The sequence below is a fragment of the Diadema setosum genome, chromosome 7 (genome assembly GCF_964275005.1).
Source record: "Diadema setosum chromosome 7, eeDiaSeto1, whole genome shotgun sequence".
Taxonomy (NCBI): Eukaryota; Metazoa; Echinodermata; class Echinoidea; order Diadematoida; family Diadematidae; genus Diadema; species Diadema setosum.
The window spans coordinates 36,881,513-36,902,710 of NC_092691.1; the positions used below are offsets into that span (position 1 = coordinate 36,881,513).

Consider the following 21,198-nt stretch of genomic DNA (forward strand, 5'->3'; position numbering starts at 1 on the left):
TGTCGTTGAGCTGAGGACGAGTTGATTTTGCTATGTAGTGTAACATGCATTTCCCATAGACACCTGCATCAAGACTATACTCGGGAATAGTCTTCAACGAGTTGAATTTAACCGAACCTTGTTATTGTTGTGGGTGCCGATAGATAAAGGACTAGACCTAGACTCTAGTCGACTAGATCTAGAACTTCTAGGCCTAGAAGTCTGAACATCCCCAGCAATATGCCCAGACCTAACTTAGTAGTATGACTAGTAAACTTAGGTTCTAACGTTACTACTACTAGTAGAATTCAAAATTAATTTTCATTTTGTTTCATTTCGTTTTATTTCATTTCTTACACATATTAATATGATCACAACATTTGAATAGATACGTCTAAATTACACATAATATTAATAACATAACTATACACAGCCCAGTCGCTGTACGTACGTGTACAGCGTATTAGCAGCATTTGGTCGGGCTAATAATAACACAACATGTCACAATGCAATGAAAAAAAAAACAACAACAAAAACTATGAGCAGTAATAGATCTATACTATTTTGTAAATTTCAAGACAAACATAATACAACAACAAAAAACAAGTAACAATTACAAAGCAAAAGTTGTTGGAATTGGGATCCATCTGAGCAGAATGAGATTTTCCATGGCCTGTGATGAATTGTGATGTTGACATGAATATCTAGACATAAATGATTAAACTGAAAAACAAAAGTAAGTATTTTTTCTTCTTCTTTCCCTCTTTCCAGTCAACCCAAGTGCCTAAAGGTGGATGTTGGTTATTTAGGTGCCTCAGAAGCAGACTTTCCTTGTTTTAGAGTATGGATTAGCAGACCAAAAGACACCGAGAGACATGGAGGATGTTCAGCAAAGTGTAGTGCAGCTGATAAAAGAGCAGGGTATACTGGCTTCAGACCTAAAATGGAGTCTCTTTGTTGGTGCCCTGGACAGCTACCGGCACGACAGTGTTCTGAGACCATATCCACCCGGTGCAGAGTTTCTCAACTCAGATGGAGAAAAGGATTTTACTGAGCTGGTGAGATTGTCAATAAGAATGTTAACCCGTTCCATACTGAATTTTGAAACCCCCATAGACTTGATACAGAGGTCACCAGGTTCCTGTATGGAACAGGTTAAGTTCATGAAATTCTTCCGTTGAGATGTTTTCATTGCAACTGATTCGTCGATGTACGGCAATTTGTCAATCAGTTGCAAAGAATATTAAGATAAAAAAACTCAAGCCATCTCAACAAGTAAAATGTTATGAATGTTATAATACTGTATCCTTATAAATACAACTACCTATGTTTATGCTGATTAAGAGTTTTGGGCTTTTTTATATTGCAAAATTAGCTGCTTATCACATATGAGTCATTCTGTGTTGACATTTGGAGCATCTGTGCAGTATACAGTAATACATTGTGCACCAATAGCAATACCTGTAAAGTTAGGTATGCAGAAATTACAGTATTCCCCTACACTCTCTGTTTATGTGTAATCCTGAGGGTTTTGTTTGTTTGTTTATCAGTTTCATTGCAATTATCTGAAAATGCATGTTTTCATTATACTTTTTTACCCTCCCCCCCCCCCCCGAAAAAGAAGAGAGAATATTAAGCACCTAAAGCGTAGTGTCAGTGTTATACATCTTCACCTCCATCTATTCTTTTTAATGATTTTGTGCTACATCTGATGTACTGATGCACATTTAGCTAAACAAGGAGGCCAACTTGAGGTGTACACATTGTGTTTATGAATAGCAAATAAAGATTTTATATAGAGGCTACTTTGCTTTTTGAAATAACCACTTTATATTTTGTTATACATTTATACGATGATAATCTCATTTCATTGTGAAATTTATAATAAAAAATGATTTTATCATCAATAGTTACATCATTTTTATCCTGACCATCAGAATTGATGTAACATTAATGCTAATGAATGGTTGTGCCGATTCCATAGAAATTAGCTGCAGATGGAGTACCTAACATGAAGATGGTCGTAGAGAGGAGAGGAATTGTTCACATGACACCAGCCAGCTGGGAGCTTCTGAAGTGGGTCCTTCAGCCCAACACATTTACTCTCAGGTCTCTTGATGTGGAGAAGAAGGTATGCCATTACTTTAATACCCAAATGAAGTTAATTTTCTCCTACATTAGCCTCTTACACTTTACTGTATGTTTGATTTGGGTAATGATTATGCAAATGAAAGGTAATACTTTTTTTTTTTAATTAGTCCTTATCCTTTTGATGTATTCACTTGATTGTATTCAATATAGTTGGATAATAAAAAGAAAATTAGATATAGTCTATACTTCAGGCAAAAAACACTCTCTGAGTTATCATCGAAGAAATCAGGGAATTTATTTTTTTTTCTTTTTTCACCAAGAGAGTAAGGCCCTATCCAGTTGCTGTTAGAACCCAAGTAGGATTTCCAAATTTGTGATGCTGTTTTCTTTATGATAATAGTTAATCTACAAAAAGCTTGAAATTTGAAACAAAGGATAAAGTTTTCAAATGGAGTCAGAGCCTATTCAGAAGATGAGCAAAAGGAACCTCAGATAAAATGAAATTAATGACCTTATCTTGGATCAAGATTTTTTCCTGATTTTAGTATGATCAGCATTTTCTAAATATCTCAAAGAAAGTATTTTTAAACACCAATTTTCAAAAGCTGGCAAATCTTTCAACACACACTGCATCTTGATGCTGGAAATATATGCTGTGGCGAAGTTGTATCAAAAGAATTAAAATAAGGGCCTACAACTGGGCAGTAGAATTGTCTTCACCTGACTGACAGAATTTTAAAGAAAAAGTTTGATAAATCAGTGAGCATTAACTCTTTGCGTGCCACGTTCGCACGTCCAACTCAGTCGACGGCGTGCCAACTTCGCATATTTTGCTCAAATGCACAAACACGCCTAAACCAATCGATAAATCGCCAAATGCCTCAATACAATGAAATTGTCTCTCATGATTCCATTCCTGTCGCATGTATCTTGCATTTTATGTGATGATTGACTATCAAGTTGTGTTTCCTATACTTGATTTGCGAGTAAACTCTTAGGCCCGAATTCACAAAGGTGGTTTCAAATGAAACTACGGTTTCTAGAAACCATGGTTTTTAGAAACCGTGGTTTCGAGTCTGCGATTCACAAACAGTGGACTCAAAAAACCACGGTTTCATTTGAGTCCACGGTTTGAAACCATGGTTTCAACAGTGGACTCAAATGAAACCGTGGTTTCAACAGTGGACTCAAATGAAACCGTGGTTTCAACAGTGGACTTGACCTCAGAAAAGGGATTTCCCCTATTTAATATTACACTGAGCATGCTCAGTACAGTACACACCTAGCATTGTGTTGTTGTTGTGTTTTTTTTTACATGAAAAACATTAAAACATGAAAAACATATCTCCCTCCCCTGTATGCTGTTGCTGAATCTTATGTATGTTCAATGCAATGCAAATACATGTACACACACACACACACACATACACTGACAGAGAGAGAAAGAGAGAGACACACACACACACACACACACATTGGATGGAAACTACTGACCCTGACCTGGATGACCACACTCACATTGCAGGAAGGATTCAACGTTCATTTGATGAAAATTGGATTTCAAATGGCCGAGATATCAAAAAAGCGATAATAATAAAAGGTGATAGACCACGCCTTTTATTAGGATCTCTTTGTTTCACATTGTTTTGGGATATCTCAATCATTTCAAAACCGATTTTCATCAAATAAACTTTTCATTCCCCTTAGAATTGTATGCTCTTTGACATCTCATAGAGTGGTTTCTGAATATCTTTCAAACATTAAAAGCTAAATCCTCACCTCAACCAGAACTGTACAGTCAGGTTAATATACAAAGTATGTAATTACAATTATTAAAAACACATCAGACATGGTCTCACAAAGTATGCATATAGTATGTACTGTAAAACAGTTCAGTCATAAATGACGATTTTTAATCACCGGCCATCCAATGGCCTGACAACGTACTTTACAAATTTGGAAGTACATGTATGACTCGCGTGACAGTAACAGTGTATACCTTTGTATTCATTCATATCCATTTGCTTAAATAACAATTGTGCAGCTGATGGATTATGATGACTGTTACAATAAAAAAAAACAAGGTTTAACAATGTCGACCACATGTAAACTCTGTCGAAAAATAACAAAGTTGTCAAACACAAAAGTACTGCATGTACATGACTTTATTAATCGCTATACATGTGAGATGTTAAGAGAGTAAAGACTCCCTGAGCCTACTTGAGATGTGGGATTTTAAGTAACTTGTCTCAGTTCCAGCAGGATGGTTTTGTTCAATCTTCCTGTGAACATCATTATCATATTCAGCCCATCCTCCTCTTGGCCCCCAAACAATACATAACATAATGTATCAAGTATCCCTTTTTCCCTAACAACATGAGTGGGCCAGTAAAATCCTTCAGTTTTGGACACGTGACATTTTGATAGACACCCAGACTGACTACAAGTGCCCAACCCTGTCTTCGTATACCGGGTAGCCCTGAATAAGGCCAACAACAGTTTATCCAGAGTAGCCACAATTAAGATAGTAAGATTGCCACTTATCAAGCCTGGTATAATGTTTACCTTGTCCAATGATCAGTCCAGATGAGAAGGTGGTAACTGTGGGAATACAGTTCCTCAGCATTATCAAATGACCACAGCTTGCCTTTTTGCATAACCTCCTGTCAAAAATATTTTCTGCTCACATGTATGTCAGGACATTCTTAATTAATTTACCTTATCTAAAGTCTTGTATATTGTCCAGACCTAAATAATTCTATTGTTCATTCCCAATGTTTAACTGTATGGTTTTTACCTTCTGAGCAGTCACAAGTATATGATCACATAATTTTTGAGTAGGGACAAATCCTTATTACCAACAACATAATAATGTACTTTGTCACAATGGCATTACAATGTACAGTACGTTAGCCATGTTCGGTAGTTTTATCCTCTACTACACTAGTAATGTGTTTAATATTTAGAAATATACTAGAAATGCAAGACAGTGAGATGGACAATACATGAACATGCAAATATAGTATCTGCCAACTTTCCTGAACTACATGTAGTACACAATAAATCCTGATAAAAAGGCATTATTATAAAGAGAGAGATGACTGTCAGTGTCCCCGGATTTAATCAACTGTAGCCATTTGAGATTTTTCTTATGCCTATGAAATGTGGAGCAACTCTGTGGCTTATTCAAGCTTTGGAGACACTTTCTGGGATATTTGGATAGACATTCTAGCATTCTCTATCTGAGGTGGCTTTTGATGAATTGTGTGATTTTAACAATTTCCAAAGTCATAAGCCACTTACACGTATACAGGATTATTGTCACTTTTTGACACGTCTTGGCACCTGGTATGGATTGTCAATGAGAGTAAACTTCAGTTAGATCTAACCAATCACCCTCAGCCTTTACATGACATTGCAATGTTCATGTCTATTCATAGTTATACTATTTTTGACAATTTCACTAAGAATGTGTTAAAGGGATGGTACAGTATTGATGGAGATGAAAATTGGGCTTTAACTTTTTTGCGAGATACCAAGAAAACACTTACGAAATAGTACAGAACATACCATTTTAAGAAGAATTCAAAGTTTATTTGAAAAAAATCGGGTTTGGAATAGCTGAAACATCAAAAAAGAAAGTAAAACAAAATGATCATAATAAAATGTAGGTCCCACATTAGGATCACTCTGTTTTGGACATCTTGGCTATTTCAAAACCAATTTTCATCAAAGAAACATTGAATCCCTCTTGGAATTGCATGCTCTTTCATATTTCATAAGAGGTGTCTCACGATCTCACAAAAAAAAAAATAATAAAAAACCTGAAGTTAAAGGGACATATTCCAGACAATTTTCATAATTTCACATCATGTAGTACATAAATCGACTACTCAGTACTCCATGTATAGATTTGTGGAATTTGTTGTGGTTCTTGAGCAGAGAAACAATACTTTGAGAAACCTTAAACAAATTACACTGAACAAGGATGATGACATAGGAGGTTCACATACGGTATTTCAGAAATGTAGCAGTGTAATTCCATTACAATACCGCGTGATTGCGAGTTCACCTGTGAATAATCTATGAATGCCTTCTTCTTTTGTTCTGCTTCCTTGAGCCCCAACTCATGCATTCTTATGGTGACTCTGCCATGTCATCATCCTTGTTCATTGCAATTTGTTCTAAATTTTGAAAATATTCTTGCTCTTCATCCCAATTATCACAAATTCTAAAACTCAGTCCTCAGTATTACTAATTTATAGTTGTTCAAATGTAAAAATCTGAAAATCATCTGGAGGTCTCCTTTCAGTCTCCACCAAAACTATATGATCCCTTTAAATATAACTGATGTACACCGTACACTTCAAGATTCTTTAACTCAACATTAATTCAATGGGGTCTACATGTATATCCACTGTTTATATTGTATATATGCATATACTTTTTTGGGATAAAGTAAACCAGTTGAATAGTAGAAAAGGGTAACTATTTATTTAACAGCATGTATTCAATGATCAAACAACATGCTTCATTGTTAATAAGCCATGATTACATTTCTGGTGATATTTATATTTGTTTAGTGAGACAGAGGGCTAACAAAATATTATTGCTGCCATTTCATACAATAGCGTAGTGTCTTACGATAGTCGTAATACAGTAACAAAGAAGTTCGGATGATGAGACTCATGACCTGAAATAATATGAAATTATTGTAATGCAATGTCTTTAAATGAGATGTCATTTTCTTTACATTTAGATATATCTATTTAATCACATTTACATTCTATAAAGCAATAATTGTTAGACATTTTACTGCTGATATATGAATTGCCATTCATCAAAAATTGACGAGAAAAGAAAGAGAAGTATATGATATGCAAATAAATTTCACTTGCGGATAGGGCAATCATTCAAATGAAATATGGTTCTCAATCGTTTTTGCAGTGTATGACCACAGAGAGAAAAATACCATTGATATCTTATTTGAGTATGTAACGAGTACAGCTAATATGATTCCGCCAACTAATTCTTGCCAGTGGATGCATTAAACAAGAGGATTACAGTATTATACTGACGGGATATTTACATTGATCGAATACCTGTTCTTCCTGTTAAGGAAGTACAGGGCTTGTTCCCTACCAGGACTCCTTATTGAGACATGAGTCCTATCGATAGCACCTATGACTCCTGGATAGCGGCAGTACTCATAAAATCTCTGCTGGGTAGATTCAATCTCTTCTCTCGTAGTTGGAAACCTGATGAATTCTCTCTTCCTCCTTGCGATGGCTTCCAAAACGTCTCTGATGACTCTGCATAACAGACGACTGTGACATTGATGCCTCGTCCCCATGCATCCGCTGGAATGAATCTGAATGAAAATATGAAACCACTTAAATAGATTTTTGCGTGGATAATCCTTTATCAAATGCAATTGTACACATTTGATTAAAATACAAAGAAATATATAATATGATTTAAGCCTGTGAAAATGACTGATCCTACTCCCATACAAATAAGTTTCAAATGCAACAATTTCCCATGTAAACTGGAGTATCCCCCCCCCCCCCCCACAACAACAAAAAAGGTACAAAATGATACGAAGAAAAATGTTTGGCAGCTCTGTTAAATCACTGGTATGAGGAAAACAATTAAAAGTCTAAATAAAAGAAAAGCTGAGCAATACTAACATTAAGAGAGAGTATGCAGATCTAGTGCTCACCAGGGTACACATAATCTCCTGTATTACCAACCTTAGGGAACCTCCAGCTCCCTCCCATTATGGATGGTCCCACAGAGATTGGTTATAAATCCCCTCACTACTCAAAACAACAATATGAACAAGAACAAGAACAATATGAACAAGAACAAGAACAACCACAACAACAAAAGGACAATGACCCTTCTCTTTCTTCCAGAACACAACTCACACCACAACAGATACACGACCTCCTCCTCACATGTCTCAATTCTACCTCCTTCCGATGGAGGGACACACACTACAAACAGCAACAAGGCGCAGCCATGGGCTCCCCCCTCTCACCGATCATTGCCAACATTTACATGGAACATTTCGATGGTCACGCACTAGCCACGGCACAGCACAAACCTTCACTCTGGCTCCGGTATGTCGACGACATCTTCACCATCTGGCCACACCAAGCAGATCAACTGGACAACTTCCTCACACACCTCAACGAACAACATTCCAACATCTCATTCACAGTGGAAACGGAACACAACCATTCTCTCCCCTTCCTCGATGTTCTCGTCACAAAGACCAACGCTGGCACTTTCTCTCACCAGGTCTACCGCAAACCCACTCACACAGACAGATATCTTCACTACCGCTCCTTCCATCATCCAGCAGTCCGTCAGTCAGTACCGAACGCTCTCGTCCGACGTGCTCATCAAATCAGCGACAAAGAACATCTTCGACAAGAACTCGAACATATCACAGACACACTCACCACTATCAACCAATACCCCAAGCACAAAATCAACATTCAAGCACCTTCTCATCCCAACCAAGCAGCCAAGGAACAGCCCATCACAACTGTAAATCTTCCCTACCTCGGCGCCACCTCGCACAAACTACAACGCATCTTCAAGTCCGCCAACATCCAGGTCCGTCATACATCTTCCAACAAACTTCACAATTCATTGCACTCACACAAAGACAAGCACTCCAGACACAAACAACCAGGTGTCTACTGTATCCCATGCGAATGCGGCAAAGTCTACATAGGTGAAACAGGGAGATCGCTAGAGACCAGACTGAAAGAACACAAAACATGCTACAGACGTTCGGAATGGGAAAAGTCAGCCATCGTGAAACACGCTCAACAGTCGGAACATCGCATCAACTGGGAAGACAGCAAACTCATCACATCCATCAAAAACTGGAACACACGACGCATCAGAGAAGCCATAGAAATTCAAACACACGACACTGTTACACAGGATACTGGACTCCACATCAACAACATCTGGCTTCCTCTCATCAACAAACAATCAAACAGCAACAATGACAACAACAACACACTCTCTCCACAGCACATTCCCCCCTCTACTTCTTCCTCTCATAACTCTTCCCCCACCTCTTCACAACAGCGCCCACAACGTCAACCGCGCCTTCCACTCACGACCACACCTATCGCTGGTTCCAGAAGACGCCCTCACCGACACAATTCATTCACACCACCGGCGTCCACCCCATCTACTAACCCGGACTCCAATCTCCGGCCACGACCTACTAACAGCCAAGTTAGCCCTCACAGATGTACTCCGCCACTAACACACTCCAAGAACAATAGAACGCATCAACGACCACAACACTCCACCAACAGCCGACGCTCAGCCCGCCTGCGAGCCCGCCTCGACCGACCTCTTCCATCTAGGTCCGCATTCTCCATATATAGCCCGCCTCCCCTCAGATCACGCTTCACTTCTGACGAAGGACAGTCAACCTGCCCGAAACGTCAAGTTCCTCGGTTCTCCTAGTTATTCTTATAACTAGACTTCTTGTTCTACTTTCACTAGCTGTGTACCTTTACTCAGTGTTTCATTTCTCTTTCCTCTCTCTCTCTCTCTCTCTCTTACACTTTTGTCTGTTTCTACACTACTTATCTTTTCTTTTCTTTCTGTTCTGTTCTGTTCTCTCTTCTTTTCTTTTTATTTCTTCCTTCCATACAACCCAACGGTCCTTTCCAGGACCACTAGTTTTAATTTACACATTTCTTTACAGGTTATTTCTCTTGTCTTCTCTCCTCAGGTCTACACTTTAACCTTATTTTAATTTCTCATTTTTGCATTTCTCCCACAGGAACCTTTTCAGGATTTAACTGTCATCAATTTCCTCTCCATTTATTTTTCTTTTCCGCAGCAGCATTTAATTCTAAGATCTACACTAGCTCCCTCTAATTTACGTCTTGAATTTCAATTTGTTCTTTTCTTCTTCTTTTCATTGCCCCCCCCCCCTCTCTCTCTCTCTCTCCCTTCTCTCCGCATATTCTCACCTCTCCTCTACTTACCCCTCCTTATTTCTGTTAATCGTCCTTTCTCCATTCATTCGCATTCCATAGCCACACTGTTCGCCGACTTCGTTCTCCTCTTGGTTTCATGAATCTTCACTGCTCTCCCCTATCTCCATGATTCTCCAACATTCAACTCCTTCCTCTTCCTCTTCCCTTCTATTTCATCTTTCCCCTTCTAACGATGTCCGAACATCTTACTTGATTCTCACACTATTCTTCCTTACCACTCTCTGTGTTCCTTTCTCTACTGTCTCCACTAGTGCAACTTCAACTTCCAGCCCATTACTGTCTCCCACTCTTCACTTTTTGCCCTCCTCACAACCCCCATATGTCGCTTCCCTCTTCGTTTCTCCTCTTTCTAAGCTCTTCTTCCAAACTACGATCCGGTTAAGGACTACATACACATGGTGTCACCGCAAATCTTTCTTCCTAATTAACTTCACCATGCAAACCTTCAAACAACACACAAAAAGGACAAACATATAAAATGCAATTTGTAAAATTTAATGAGCAAAAATGTATTAACTTACCAACGGCATAAAAGCAGAGAGTGGTCAACACCTGCACATGAACAGGTAGTGCATCATTCCAATCTGTGTCCCTCCTCAGATCACCTCCAAGCATATTGATGAGGTGGAGTGCAGAGTATCTTTCGAAAATCTGTAGCTCACTTGAAAAGCTTCATCCTCATACAGTTCAAATGGATTCCGCCTGTCAGCCAATCCTCTTCGAGGCCTTTCAGCTCTCTAGGAATGTACGGAGGAATAATTTGGACAATAATATACATGTACTTAGAAAATATGTGGTAAAACAAAATGATTCTCCTTGTTGGTCATAAAACATATTCAGTAATGAGGTTTATGAAACAAATATCTACTATTCTGTTAACATTTCCTTGGTGCTGTTCACCTCAGCTCTATCCAAGAATGATAGCAGGGTCTGTACAAACAACTCCTTGGGAGTGAGCATTTCTTCTACTATCCTCATGATCACTCAATACTTGGTGTTATTTCATCTTAACTAATTGAAAAAAAAAAAAGAACTTTAAGGTGAACAAGAGTATTGGGGAGAACATTACTGTTATATGCTTAAAACAGTAATGTGCCTCTTAATTGTCCATCTAATTCACTTTCATAGGACGACAAAATAAAAATGAAATACACAAAGACAATAAATTGTCTTCACTAATGTCAGTTTTGTCAACTGTCAACTGGTGATTATCATGAATTTCTTGAGCCAAATGATCAGTTGTAAAGTACAAGCATAGTCCAGTCAGTAGAATACACAGAATTAAATAGGTGATCTTTAAAATGTCATTATTGTTAATGCCCACTACTCTAATTTGCCACACATTTAACTTGAGAACTATAATTACAAGAAGCACCACTGCGTGCTGATGTACATGTGTAATTTGGAAGAATGATAATTTAGTTAGATTATATCAAAATGTATGTCAACTTTAGCAGTGGCCCAGTTGCCACTGGCAAAACAAAACTTTTCTTGAGCACCAAAAGCTGAGCCCTTTGTGGCCCGGTTGGCCACTCATAACAGTCATAGCAATGTTTCCTGATTAAATTTATTCATGAAAGTCAGAAATTTGTGCTTACATTCTGTATTGCAATTGTATCCGAAATTGAATTTGCCCACCAATCATCTTGGTTAAGCGGCCCAGTTGGCCACCTGAAAAATAAGTTCAGCCATGTATGTCTTACTCATTATTAAGTGAATAATCACTTTGAAGAAGCCATGTTGTCCTATTTCCATGCTTTATCGTACAAAGGAAAACATTGAATGTTATATCAAGGCAAGCACCAAAAAATGAAACAAAATAATACCTCTCAGTCTTTGGAGTATAGCTGGAGATGTCTCAAATGGTTGCGCAGCCATTATTGGTGTTTCCTACATTTGGTACAAAAAGGACAAAGATCTTAACTGCATTGAGGAGATTGATTCAGACTATCAAGTTTTATGACATTTTCAACAACAAAGACCTGCGAACAACAAATGAATGCAGGTTAAAGGGATAGTACAGTATTGGTGAAGATGAGAATTGGGCGTTTAACTTTTTGCAAGATACCAAGAAAACACTTATGAAATAGTATAGAGCGTACCATTTTAAGAGGAATTCAAAGTTTATTTGATGAAAATTGGGTTTGGAATGACTGAAACATCAAAAAACAAAGTAAAACAAAGCGATCGTAATAAAGTGTGGGTCCCACACTTATAAGAATCGCTCTGTTTTGGATATCTCAGCCATTTCAAAAACAATTTTCATCAAATAAACGTTGAATTCCCCATGGAATTACATGCTTTTTCATATTTTATAAGAGGTTTCTCATTATCTCACCAAAAAAAAAAAAAGTTAGAAACCTGAAATTAGGTCTCAACTAAAACTATACGATCCCTTTAAAAAGATGTACCCAATAATGAATTTAGAGATTCAGCCATGTCGATACATTTTTCTTTTGCAAGTAAATTATTTGGGAATTTTACACTTCAAGATGATTTAATGAAATCATTAGAAGTAAAAGAGAAGTTGTGACATCTTGACAATATTTGAATTAGTATACATAAAAAGAGCTTGTGGGTCTAGCGCCCATACTAGCACATGTAGTATCGCCAGATTTGGGGCATTTTTGTAAATTAAACAAAAGATGCTACCCTGGAGCACCCTGGGGAGCTACACTCACCACATGTACATTTTTAACTCCCCACCCCTTACAGATTTCCCTCCAAGTTTGGTTAAAATCTGCTTGTCAGTTGTTAAGATGGGAATGGTGAGCGATCGCTAGAGCTCACTTGAGCTATTTGGCTCAGGTGAGCTGAAAACACTAATCAGAAAAATGCAGATGGTCAGTGCCAAATTTGGTAAAAATCTTTCCAATTGTTTTCAAGAAGATGGCAATGTAGAAAGGATGTTGTTGCCGCCCCAGGGCCCCTCTTAAGAGTATCCCATTTGTACAATACTCCCTCTCCACATAGATGCTTACCAATTTTGCCATTTACACAGACCTAGTGATGACAATTTTTTTTTTAACAGTAATAATCTGCTTATTTACTCATCTGATTTCTTCAAATATTTAAAATTCCATATCTTTTTTTTTTTTTCATTCTCTAATACACACTTTTATCATGGTGGATTCTAGTTTAAGGCTCACGATCACCCATGCAATAATGAATCTGTTTCCGAATTTCATTTATGAGTTACCACAGTGGAATCTTACAATGCAATGATGAACACATAACTTTCTCACAGGGTACTGTAGTAAGTTCAAGCTTGTAATTATGATTAATAAAATCTCCACAAGTCCTGTTTTTAAACAGGTATTCCACATTTTTAATTCCTCCCCAACTTGTGCATTTACGAAAGGATTCTACTTACGGTTTTGTTCTTTACAGCAAAACCAGGTTTCCTGTTGATGGCAGTCAAAGGATGTGTCTACTGCAACAGATAAATCACATAAAAAGGGAATGTCATCCATCTAAATTTTGATAAGTAACTCAAACATTTTCAAAGCAGGATCATGTCAATAATTATATCGAAGAATAAATCGTCGGCTGGCCAATATAATTGGTAAACACACATCACTACATTACATACCTTCACACATCAGTCACTTGTTTTCCGCATACAATTTGACAATTCTCGAGTAGAAGCTGTTATGATTGAACATTGTTAATGTAGTGTTGTACATCATTTCCGCATACGATGTGCTTCGCAAATTTCACAATACACGTGTACGTTCCTTCGAAGCTCCGTTGTTGGCAGGCAAACAGAGCTTCGATATCGGAGTTTACCCTGTAGTGTTAGCAAAGTACATTGTATATCAAATAATAATATCGCTACTTGTCTTGTATGCTAGCTTTTTAGTTACTACGTAACAAGACATCAGCGAGTTGCGACAGATAAAAACGATGGACTTTTACGGTGGCTTACAAAAACACCAATCAAACATTAAAATGACCCAATACTAAAAATTATAGACTAGTCAGCGCAGTGGGACTAGCGCGACAAACGCACCTCGTAGGACCTAGACTAACTGCGACCAGCAGCCCCATACGCATAGCGTACATGAACGCTATGCGTATGGAGCTGCTGGTTGCAGTGAAGTTAGACCTAACAACACGTGTTAGACCTACTAATCTATCAGATGTTGGTACTCACCAGCAAAAGGTTGCAAATTGCTGTAAAAACAGTATACGGTTCTCTCCTATTGAGGAGACACTGTTCGTGAACGATTGCTCATGTTGCTGCCTTCTTGGAGGACCGTATCCTATCTTTACGGCAATTTGCAAACTTTTGCTGGTGAGTACCGTCTTAATACCAATAGCAAGACATGTTTGTCACACTTTTCCCATTGAATATTTTGGTAATGTTTAATATTACTAACAAAGAACTAGACTCTAGAGTTCTAGTTTCTAATATTTATAAGGTCATTTTAACGTTAGATTATGTAATGTTCGATTGCGTAGTTTGTAAGCCATTGTAGAGTTCATCGTTTTTGATTATACGCCCTGACTCGCTGCGGAAAGATCCTTTTGGGACAGCCACCCCAATTTCAATTACATTAGTAGTAGGCCTACGTGTAGGTCCTACTAACGTTACAGTACTAGGTCTAGAATCTTAATTCTAGGCCTAGGCCTAGATCTATTAGAATCTAGATCCTAGTAGTCTACTAACACCGTTTTTAGATTTCTACTAGCCCGACCAGACGCTGTTAGTACGCTGTCACAGCGACTGCGCTGTGTAGACCTATTATAGTTTATTCCAGTCTACTACGGTACGTAGTAGGCCTACTAGTAGTAGTAGACAGTGATCGAGTCAGTGCAGCTAGATCTAGATCTAGATCCTATACAAGTTACAACTCTACCTAGCCTAACCTTGCTTGCGATACGCACGGATGCACACACGCACTCACTTTTACTTTGTCTCACTTACACTCACTTTTGTCCCAAAAGGAACTCTTGCCAAACTGAACAAAGGTCTAACATAACCGCGGGTGCTCCTTGGAATTGTACAGTTATCAAAGGCCTAGTCCTATAAATAACGTTACAGTACTGTCCAACGCTTCGCGTTGCGTGGGGCTGGTCGCAGTTCTAGACTAGGTCCTAAGTTTTAAATATTAAGGATACGTGAGAACTCACACTTCACTGGTTACCTAGGCCTGGCTAGGTCTCTCGTTTGAGACTGATCCTAGATCCTCTACGCTCTAGACCTATGCTAGGCCCTAATTACTATTTTGGAATGGTGTATAGGAAGATCAAACTTTTTCTTCAATTCTAGCCAGTTTTGTGTGCCTGCCTGACCATGAGCAGGTAAAGAATAGAGAGAACTGGCAGAGCTCAAGGAGTCAAGCAAGGTCACAAGGAGAAGGATGTGTGGTATGGTAGCTCGCCGCTATCTATGTGCGAGAGGGTGACACAAAAATATACGTGTAGGACTACACAAAACCTGCTGACGATAACGCATCTCTATATCAAATCCCGTGTTCTGCTAGGTAGCATTGCATGCATTTTATACCATTAATCTAAAATTTTCTTCACAAATAAAAACAATGGATGATAGCGTAAAACACTTCTCATCACTATAAATGGATAAATTACTCACGATTTTCTAAAAGTTGGAGCGAACGCTAGTAACTCTCTAACCATCAACAACTCTTTATTCTCTTGCCGAGTGATTCAAGAATTGCCGCGCCGACCACCAACTCTCGTCTGCAAATGTCCCGAAATGCTGCTCTGTGATTGGTTAAATCCACGGTTTCAGTTGAGTCCACTGTTTCAGACCACCCCAAACAGTTGACTCAAAATCGTGACGTAGAAGACTGCGGAGAAACCATGGTTTCTGCCGAAACCACCTTTGTGAATCGCAAGTTGAAACCATGGTTTCAAATCTGCGGTTTGAAACCGTGGTTTCGAGCGAAACCACCTTTGTGAATTCGGGCCTTAGTTTTTATACCCCCGCCAAACGAAGTTTGAAGGGGGTATATAGGAATCAGCGGACTGTCGGGCGGTCGGTCCGTTGCAAATCTTGCGTCGCGAACTACTTCCTCAGTTTTCAACCGATTCCCATAAAACTTGGCACAGATGTGTGCCTTGGGTTGTAGATGTGCAAAACGTATTTTTTGACAGTACCCAAAAGTATGTTGCCATGGTAACGGCATATTATGGGCAAAAATGGGTGCAAATCTTGCGTCGCGAACTCCTCCCACAGTTTTTGATCAATTTTTATGAAATTAGGTACAGATGTTCATCTGAATATGTTAATGTGCAAGACACATATTTCCGCAATGGCAAAAAGTGCGTTGCCATGGTAACGGCATGTTATTAGTAAAATATAGGGCAAAATGCTTCATGGCAAAACTGCTTCATCAGTGTTCTTCCAATTCTCATGGAATTCATATTGAATGTTTGTCTTAGGATATAGGTCAGCATGACACATTTCTTGACAGTGACAAAAAGTATGTTGCCATGGTAACAGCTCACATATTATGAGCCAAAATGATGGAAAATTTTGTGTTGCAAACTACTTCCTCAGTTTTTGCCCAATTTCCATGAAACTTGGTACAGATGTGTGCCTTTGGTTGTAGATGTGCAAGACGTATTTTTCGACAGTACCCGAAAGTACGTTGCCATGGTAACGGCATATTAATGGCAGAAGATCAAGGAAAGATCTTGCGGATTTAACTACTTCCTCAGTTTTTTGACCAAAGCTTATGAAATGTTGTTTTGACCAAAGCTTATGAAATGTTGTTTGGCGGGGGTATAACCAGTCGCTGTAGCGACATTTCTAGTTAATCTCTGTTTTGTGGGTAAAAGTCATGGCTCTATAATAATGTAGTTACTGGTCATTTGAAAGAAACGTAATCATAGATTTGTCATGCAATTTATACATCAAAGAAAAGCCTGGTATTTTCTGTACATCTTTGCTCCTTTCATGTTCCGGGTAACAAAAATCCATAAAAGTTACATAGCTTTGAAGAACAAAATTATGTTCCTTAAAGGGTGTGTACAGTTCTGGTCGAGGTGAAGATTTAGCTTTTAACGTTTTGCGAGATATTCAGAAACTACTCTATGAGATGTCAAAGAGCATGCAGTTCTAAGGGGTATCAAAAGTTTATTCGATGAAAATCGCTTTTGAAATAGCTGAGATATCCAAAAACAAGGTGAAACAAAGATATCCTAATAAAGTTGGGGCATGTCGCCTTTTATTATTAGCACTTTTTTGGATATCTCAGCCATTTGAAAACCAATTTTCATCAAATAAACGTTGAATCCTTCTTAAAATTACATGCTCTTTCATATTTCATAGGAGGCTTTTCATCATCTCACTTAGGAATGTTCAAAACATGAATCCCTAACTCAACCAGTACTGTACAATCCCTTTAAGGATGACTACGTTGCAGTCTCAGAATAATGTGGCACGCAGCAGGTTTATACTATGGCATGCAGCAGGTTTATACTATGGCACATAAAGAGTTAAGCAACAGCTGGGCAGTAATAATCTATTTGGAAGGGCATCTTGTAAGTGGAACTGAGCAAAGTAATCCTCAATCCCAAGGAGATTATTCATTATAGATTTACTAGCATGCCCATATTTGGTAGTTTTAGTGAGGTCATTTCTATTTACACCCTATCTTCTGATCTGCCTGCAGTTCCGCACCATCCAAGAAATGACGGGAAAGGCGAGCTATGAGGTCAAACCGTCCTTTATCTTTGAGATCGCATACCACTCAACAGCAGGTCAGAGGTTCAAAACCCTGAGTGAGAAGTATGAGACCATGTTTGCTTACCACGGCAGCAGATGGGAAAACTTCCACTCCATCATTCACAATGGTCTGCACTCTCACATGAGCAAGGTAGGCATTCCCAAATTAGCAATTGATATGCTGCAGGAGGATTCTCTATGGTTTTAAATGAATTAACCAAGTTGAGTTGAGCGATACTGTTAGCACTTTGGAGGTACAGTTAAAAAATACATAGCAGGAAATATGCAAACAATTATTGTAAGCATAGTTTGAAATAACAAAAATAGATAATGAACTTTGCCAAACATATTTTCAATATGTACAATGCTTGATAATACTTCTCATTGTATCATATTCTTAAATCAACAAAAACCTACAATAACAAGCTAAAAAGAAATTGACTTGGTAAAATTATCTATCACTGTGTAAATGGCAAAATATATGTAGAGAACAAAAAAGCTCTTGCTGGACTCCTTCTGTTACAAGTCACAAAGTTTGTAGAATAATAGTAATTTTTAGTTGAATATCATTCATCTTGCTATGTGCAGCTGTGAATGCATTTAATTTGTGTAATGATTTTCTTGTGCAATATCTGTGTAATCATTATCTCATGTAGAATTCTTGTCCAAAAGCATTGGACAGAACAATGTATGGCATAAAAATGTTAAAGGTACTGGTTGAGATATAATCCATGCCAAAATGACTAGTGCTCTTATTAACCCTGGAAATTGAGCTGTATTTATGTACAGTTCAAAGAGTTTTGTAAGATGGTGGTCCAGAGAGGCTTAATCAAGGAGTTATAAGACCCATAAACCTCTAAGATCACAGGCTTGTGTATGGGCTTGACATAATAACACAGTATCCTTTGTCACTGAGACTTTGATATTTTCTATCTTTGTGTATTATTTTGTTTTAAGAAGATCCCTTTTTCACACCATTGTTCATTCGGTTAGCTACTACATACAGAGTCACCTTTAATCCACAACTCTTTCTTTATACAGAACAGACTGACTTACAATAGCATCATTTGCTGTGAAATCCACCTTGTTTTTCCTTAGAATACTTTGTATGGGGAAGGAACATATTTGTCGAGTGACCTGGCAGTCAGTCTACCATACAGCCCTGCAGGCAGAGGCTGGACAAAGAGTCTAATTGGGACCAATCTCAGCTGTGTTGCCGTCTGTACTATGCTGGATCATCCAGATGTCAAATGCAAGGTTGAAGGTTGGAAGATTTTATTTCCTGCTCTAATTCATAGATGTACATTCCTCTGGAAAGTCATTCTTGCTACCTGCTACATTTCAAAAGTTAAGTGTCCACCTCCTCGATTGAGAATTTGGGGTCATATTTTTGTGTTTGTGGTCTTGTTCAAGTTCAAGTCACTATTGTTTCTGCATAGGAGCATATTTCATTGACCAAGATCAATATCATGAAAAGGTCATTAACATTTTTTTTTTTCTTAAGTGGTATGTAGGACGGGCTCATCCTGATTTTCAGTACAAGCTTCTGAAATGAGACAAGCATAAAATTCGAGTGTATGGTGCTCAATTAGTAAATGATCACCAACATTTTGTGATGAATCCATCATCGCAACTTCTGGAGAGATGGTATATCTTTATCGACATTTCAATATGCAGACACCAAGAGCTCTGTGAAGCGGTCCCATGCTCCTGAGAGCCTAGGAGGAGCGGTGCCAGAGAAGTATTACGTCGTCACTAACAATGAGGTGGTCCAGATTAGATACCTGCTCATCTTTGCCGACAAAACAACATCACGGTAAGCGTTTGACACTCATCGCATTAATGAACATTGTGGTCTCCATATATTGTGTAAATGAATGTATGGATATATGCATTAATTTCTATGTAACATTATGAAGTAAAGCTTATTCATTGGTAATGCTTGGAAGGTTTTGTTTTAAACCTGTTGCATGAAGAAAAAAGTCATACCACATTTCTAACATCAAGTCCTGATTTTAAGATCAAGGTTTCCCTAGAAAGTAGGACTAGTTTATTTCGAATGCCTGAAATTATATATTCAGTGTTATGCTCGAAACTATATCATTTCTGTTTGTAGTCAAGCATAGTCCAAGCAGCTTTACATCTGATGCTTTTTGTGCATGTAGCTGTCGGATTGTTGCAAACAGCAATTGGACATAACAGAATTTACATTCAAGAACAAATGGAGTTTATTGTACTTGTCAAACCTGTGGCTGTCCTGTATAGACACTAAATGCTTGAAATCTATTCCACATTTCTGTGGACATTTATACTTTCTAGCATCAATGAGTTTGTATTGATACTAATTGACAAATTGCTCTTCATCAGCATAAATAAACACCAATCATTCAGTGTAAGAGCAGTAGCCATGATAACAAATCATCAAAAAAATCAAGCATGCTATATGTATTATTATTGCTATCACTCAAACACTGAACAATTGGTGTTTAAGTACATCGATGAAGGGATGTTTGTCAATCAGCTGCAATAAAAAGATTTCAACACATGAAGTATTATTTTTAATCAATTATATCTTTTCATCTGTCTTTATTTCGTGACCAATTGTAAAGGCACAATTAAAAATGTGCCATTACAATTACTAGTTTGATTTACTCTTAACCCGTTGAGGACGAGTCCCGAGTATACTCGGGCAAGTGTCTATGGGAAATGCGTGTTATAGCAAAATCAAACCGTCCTCAACGGGTTAATACGTCAAAGTTGAGATGGTGTATCCCCCTAAAGCTGCCCAGAAACAATCAGTGACATTTGGAATGAATTTTCCTTCTTTGTCCTCAGCAATGTGCCAAATTCATCTCAGTGGCAGCGATGGATACGTAAAAATCTCCTTTGCCTACTCCTCGTTGCATACATCTTGATCCTCCTCCTCATCAGCTTATTCAACTCGCGGACGTTCCAAAACGTTTATCGCCGGTATGTCCGATTTTGACGACAGCATCAGAGGCTTCCCTGAGAGGGAAGTCCCAATCTCGACTGTTTCCAGTTTTTATCTCTCGTATTGCATTTCTTCAAACTGGTATGGACCAAGTTATCCTGTGATATTCTTCCAAGCAGAGAGTGATATTTGTTGATGGAGACCTGTCAGCTGACAAATTCTTACAAACATGTCGATACGACACGATGCGCAGCTGGAAAGTCGAAAACAAGTGAATCGACGTTCCCAAGTAAACAGTGGATGATACCAGATAAAGCTGCAGTGTTTCCGTTTCTTGGATGAATTTATATACCACGGTTACTGAGATAAATTGTCTGTTTTTGTGCAGGAAGGACACAAGTGGAAAACAGACACATCATAATATCGTAGGACAAAGAGGGTCAGCAAATTAT

The 21,198-nt window shown here is 38.2% G+C and overlaps 1 protein-coding gene and 1 long non-coding RNA gene across 2 annotated transcripts; one reads left to right on the plus strand and one right to left on the minus strand.

Annotated features, from left to right (window-relative positions):
* Window positions 1-781: 781 nt before the first annotated feature.
* LOC140231318 (protein mono-ADP-ribosyltransferase PARP16-like) lies at window positions 782-21,163 on the plus strand. Its single transcript, XM_072311467.1, has 6 exons — window positions 782-1,037; window positions 1,964-2,110; window positions 17,762-17,965; window positions 18,913-19,078; window positions 19,492-19,630; window positions 20,650-21,163. The coding sequence occupies exons 1-6, from the start codon at window positions 855-857 to the stop codon at window positions 20,798-20,800; spliced, it is 990 nt and encodes a 329-aa protein (XP_072167568.1). The 5' UTR covers window positions 782-854; the 3' UTR covers window positions 20,801-21,163.
* On the minus strand, window positions 10,666-15,785 carry LOC140231320 (uncharacterized). The gene is made up of 4 exons (XR_011901433.1): window positions 15,715-15,785; window positions 13,489-13,548; window positions 11,942-12,005; window positions 10,666-10,852 (listed from the first exon to the last, which is right to left on the minus strand). It is a non-coding gene; the product is annotated as an uncharacterized lncRNA (long non-coding RNA).
* Window positions 21,164-21,198: the final 35 nt, after the last annotated feature.

Bases quoted from the DNA above. Each gene is read 5' to 3' on its own strand.
- LOC140231318 (XM_072311467.1), top strand. From the start codon at position 855: ATGGAGGATGTTCAGCAAAGTGTAGTGCAGCTGATAAAAGAGCAGGGT. The intron at 1,038-1,963 runs GTGAGATTGTCA...CCGATTCCATAG, and splicing joins AAAAGGATTTTACTGAGCTG to AAATTAGCTGCAGATGGAGT. The intron at 19,631-20,649 runs GTAAGCGTTTGA...CTTTGTCCTCAG, and splicing joins GCCGACAAAACAACATCACG to CAATGTGCCAAATTCATCTC.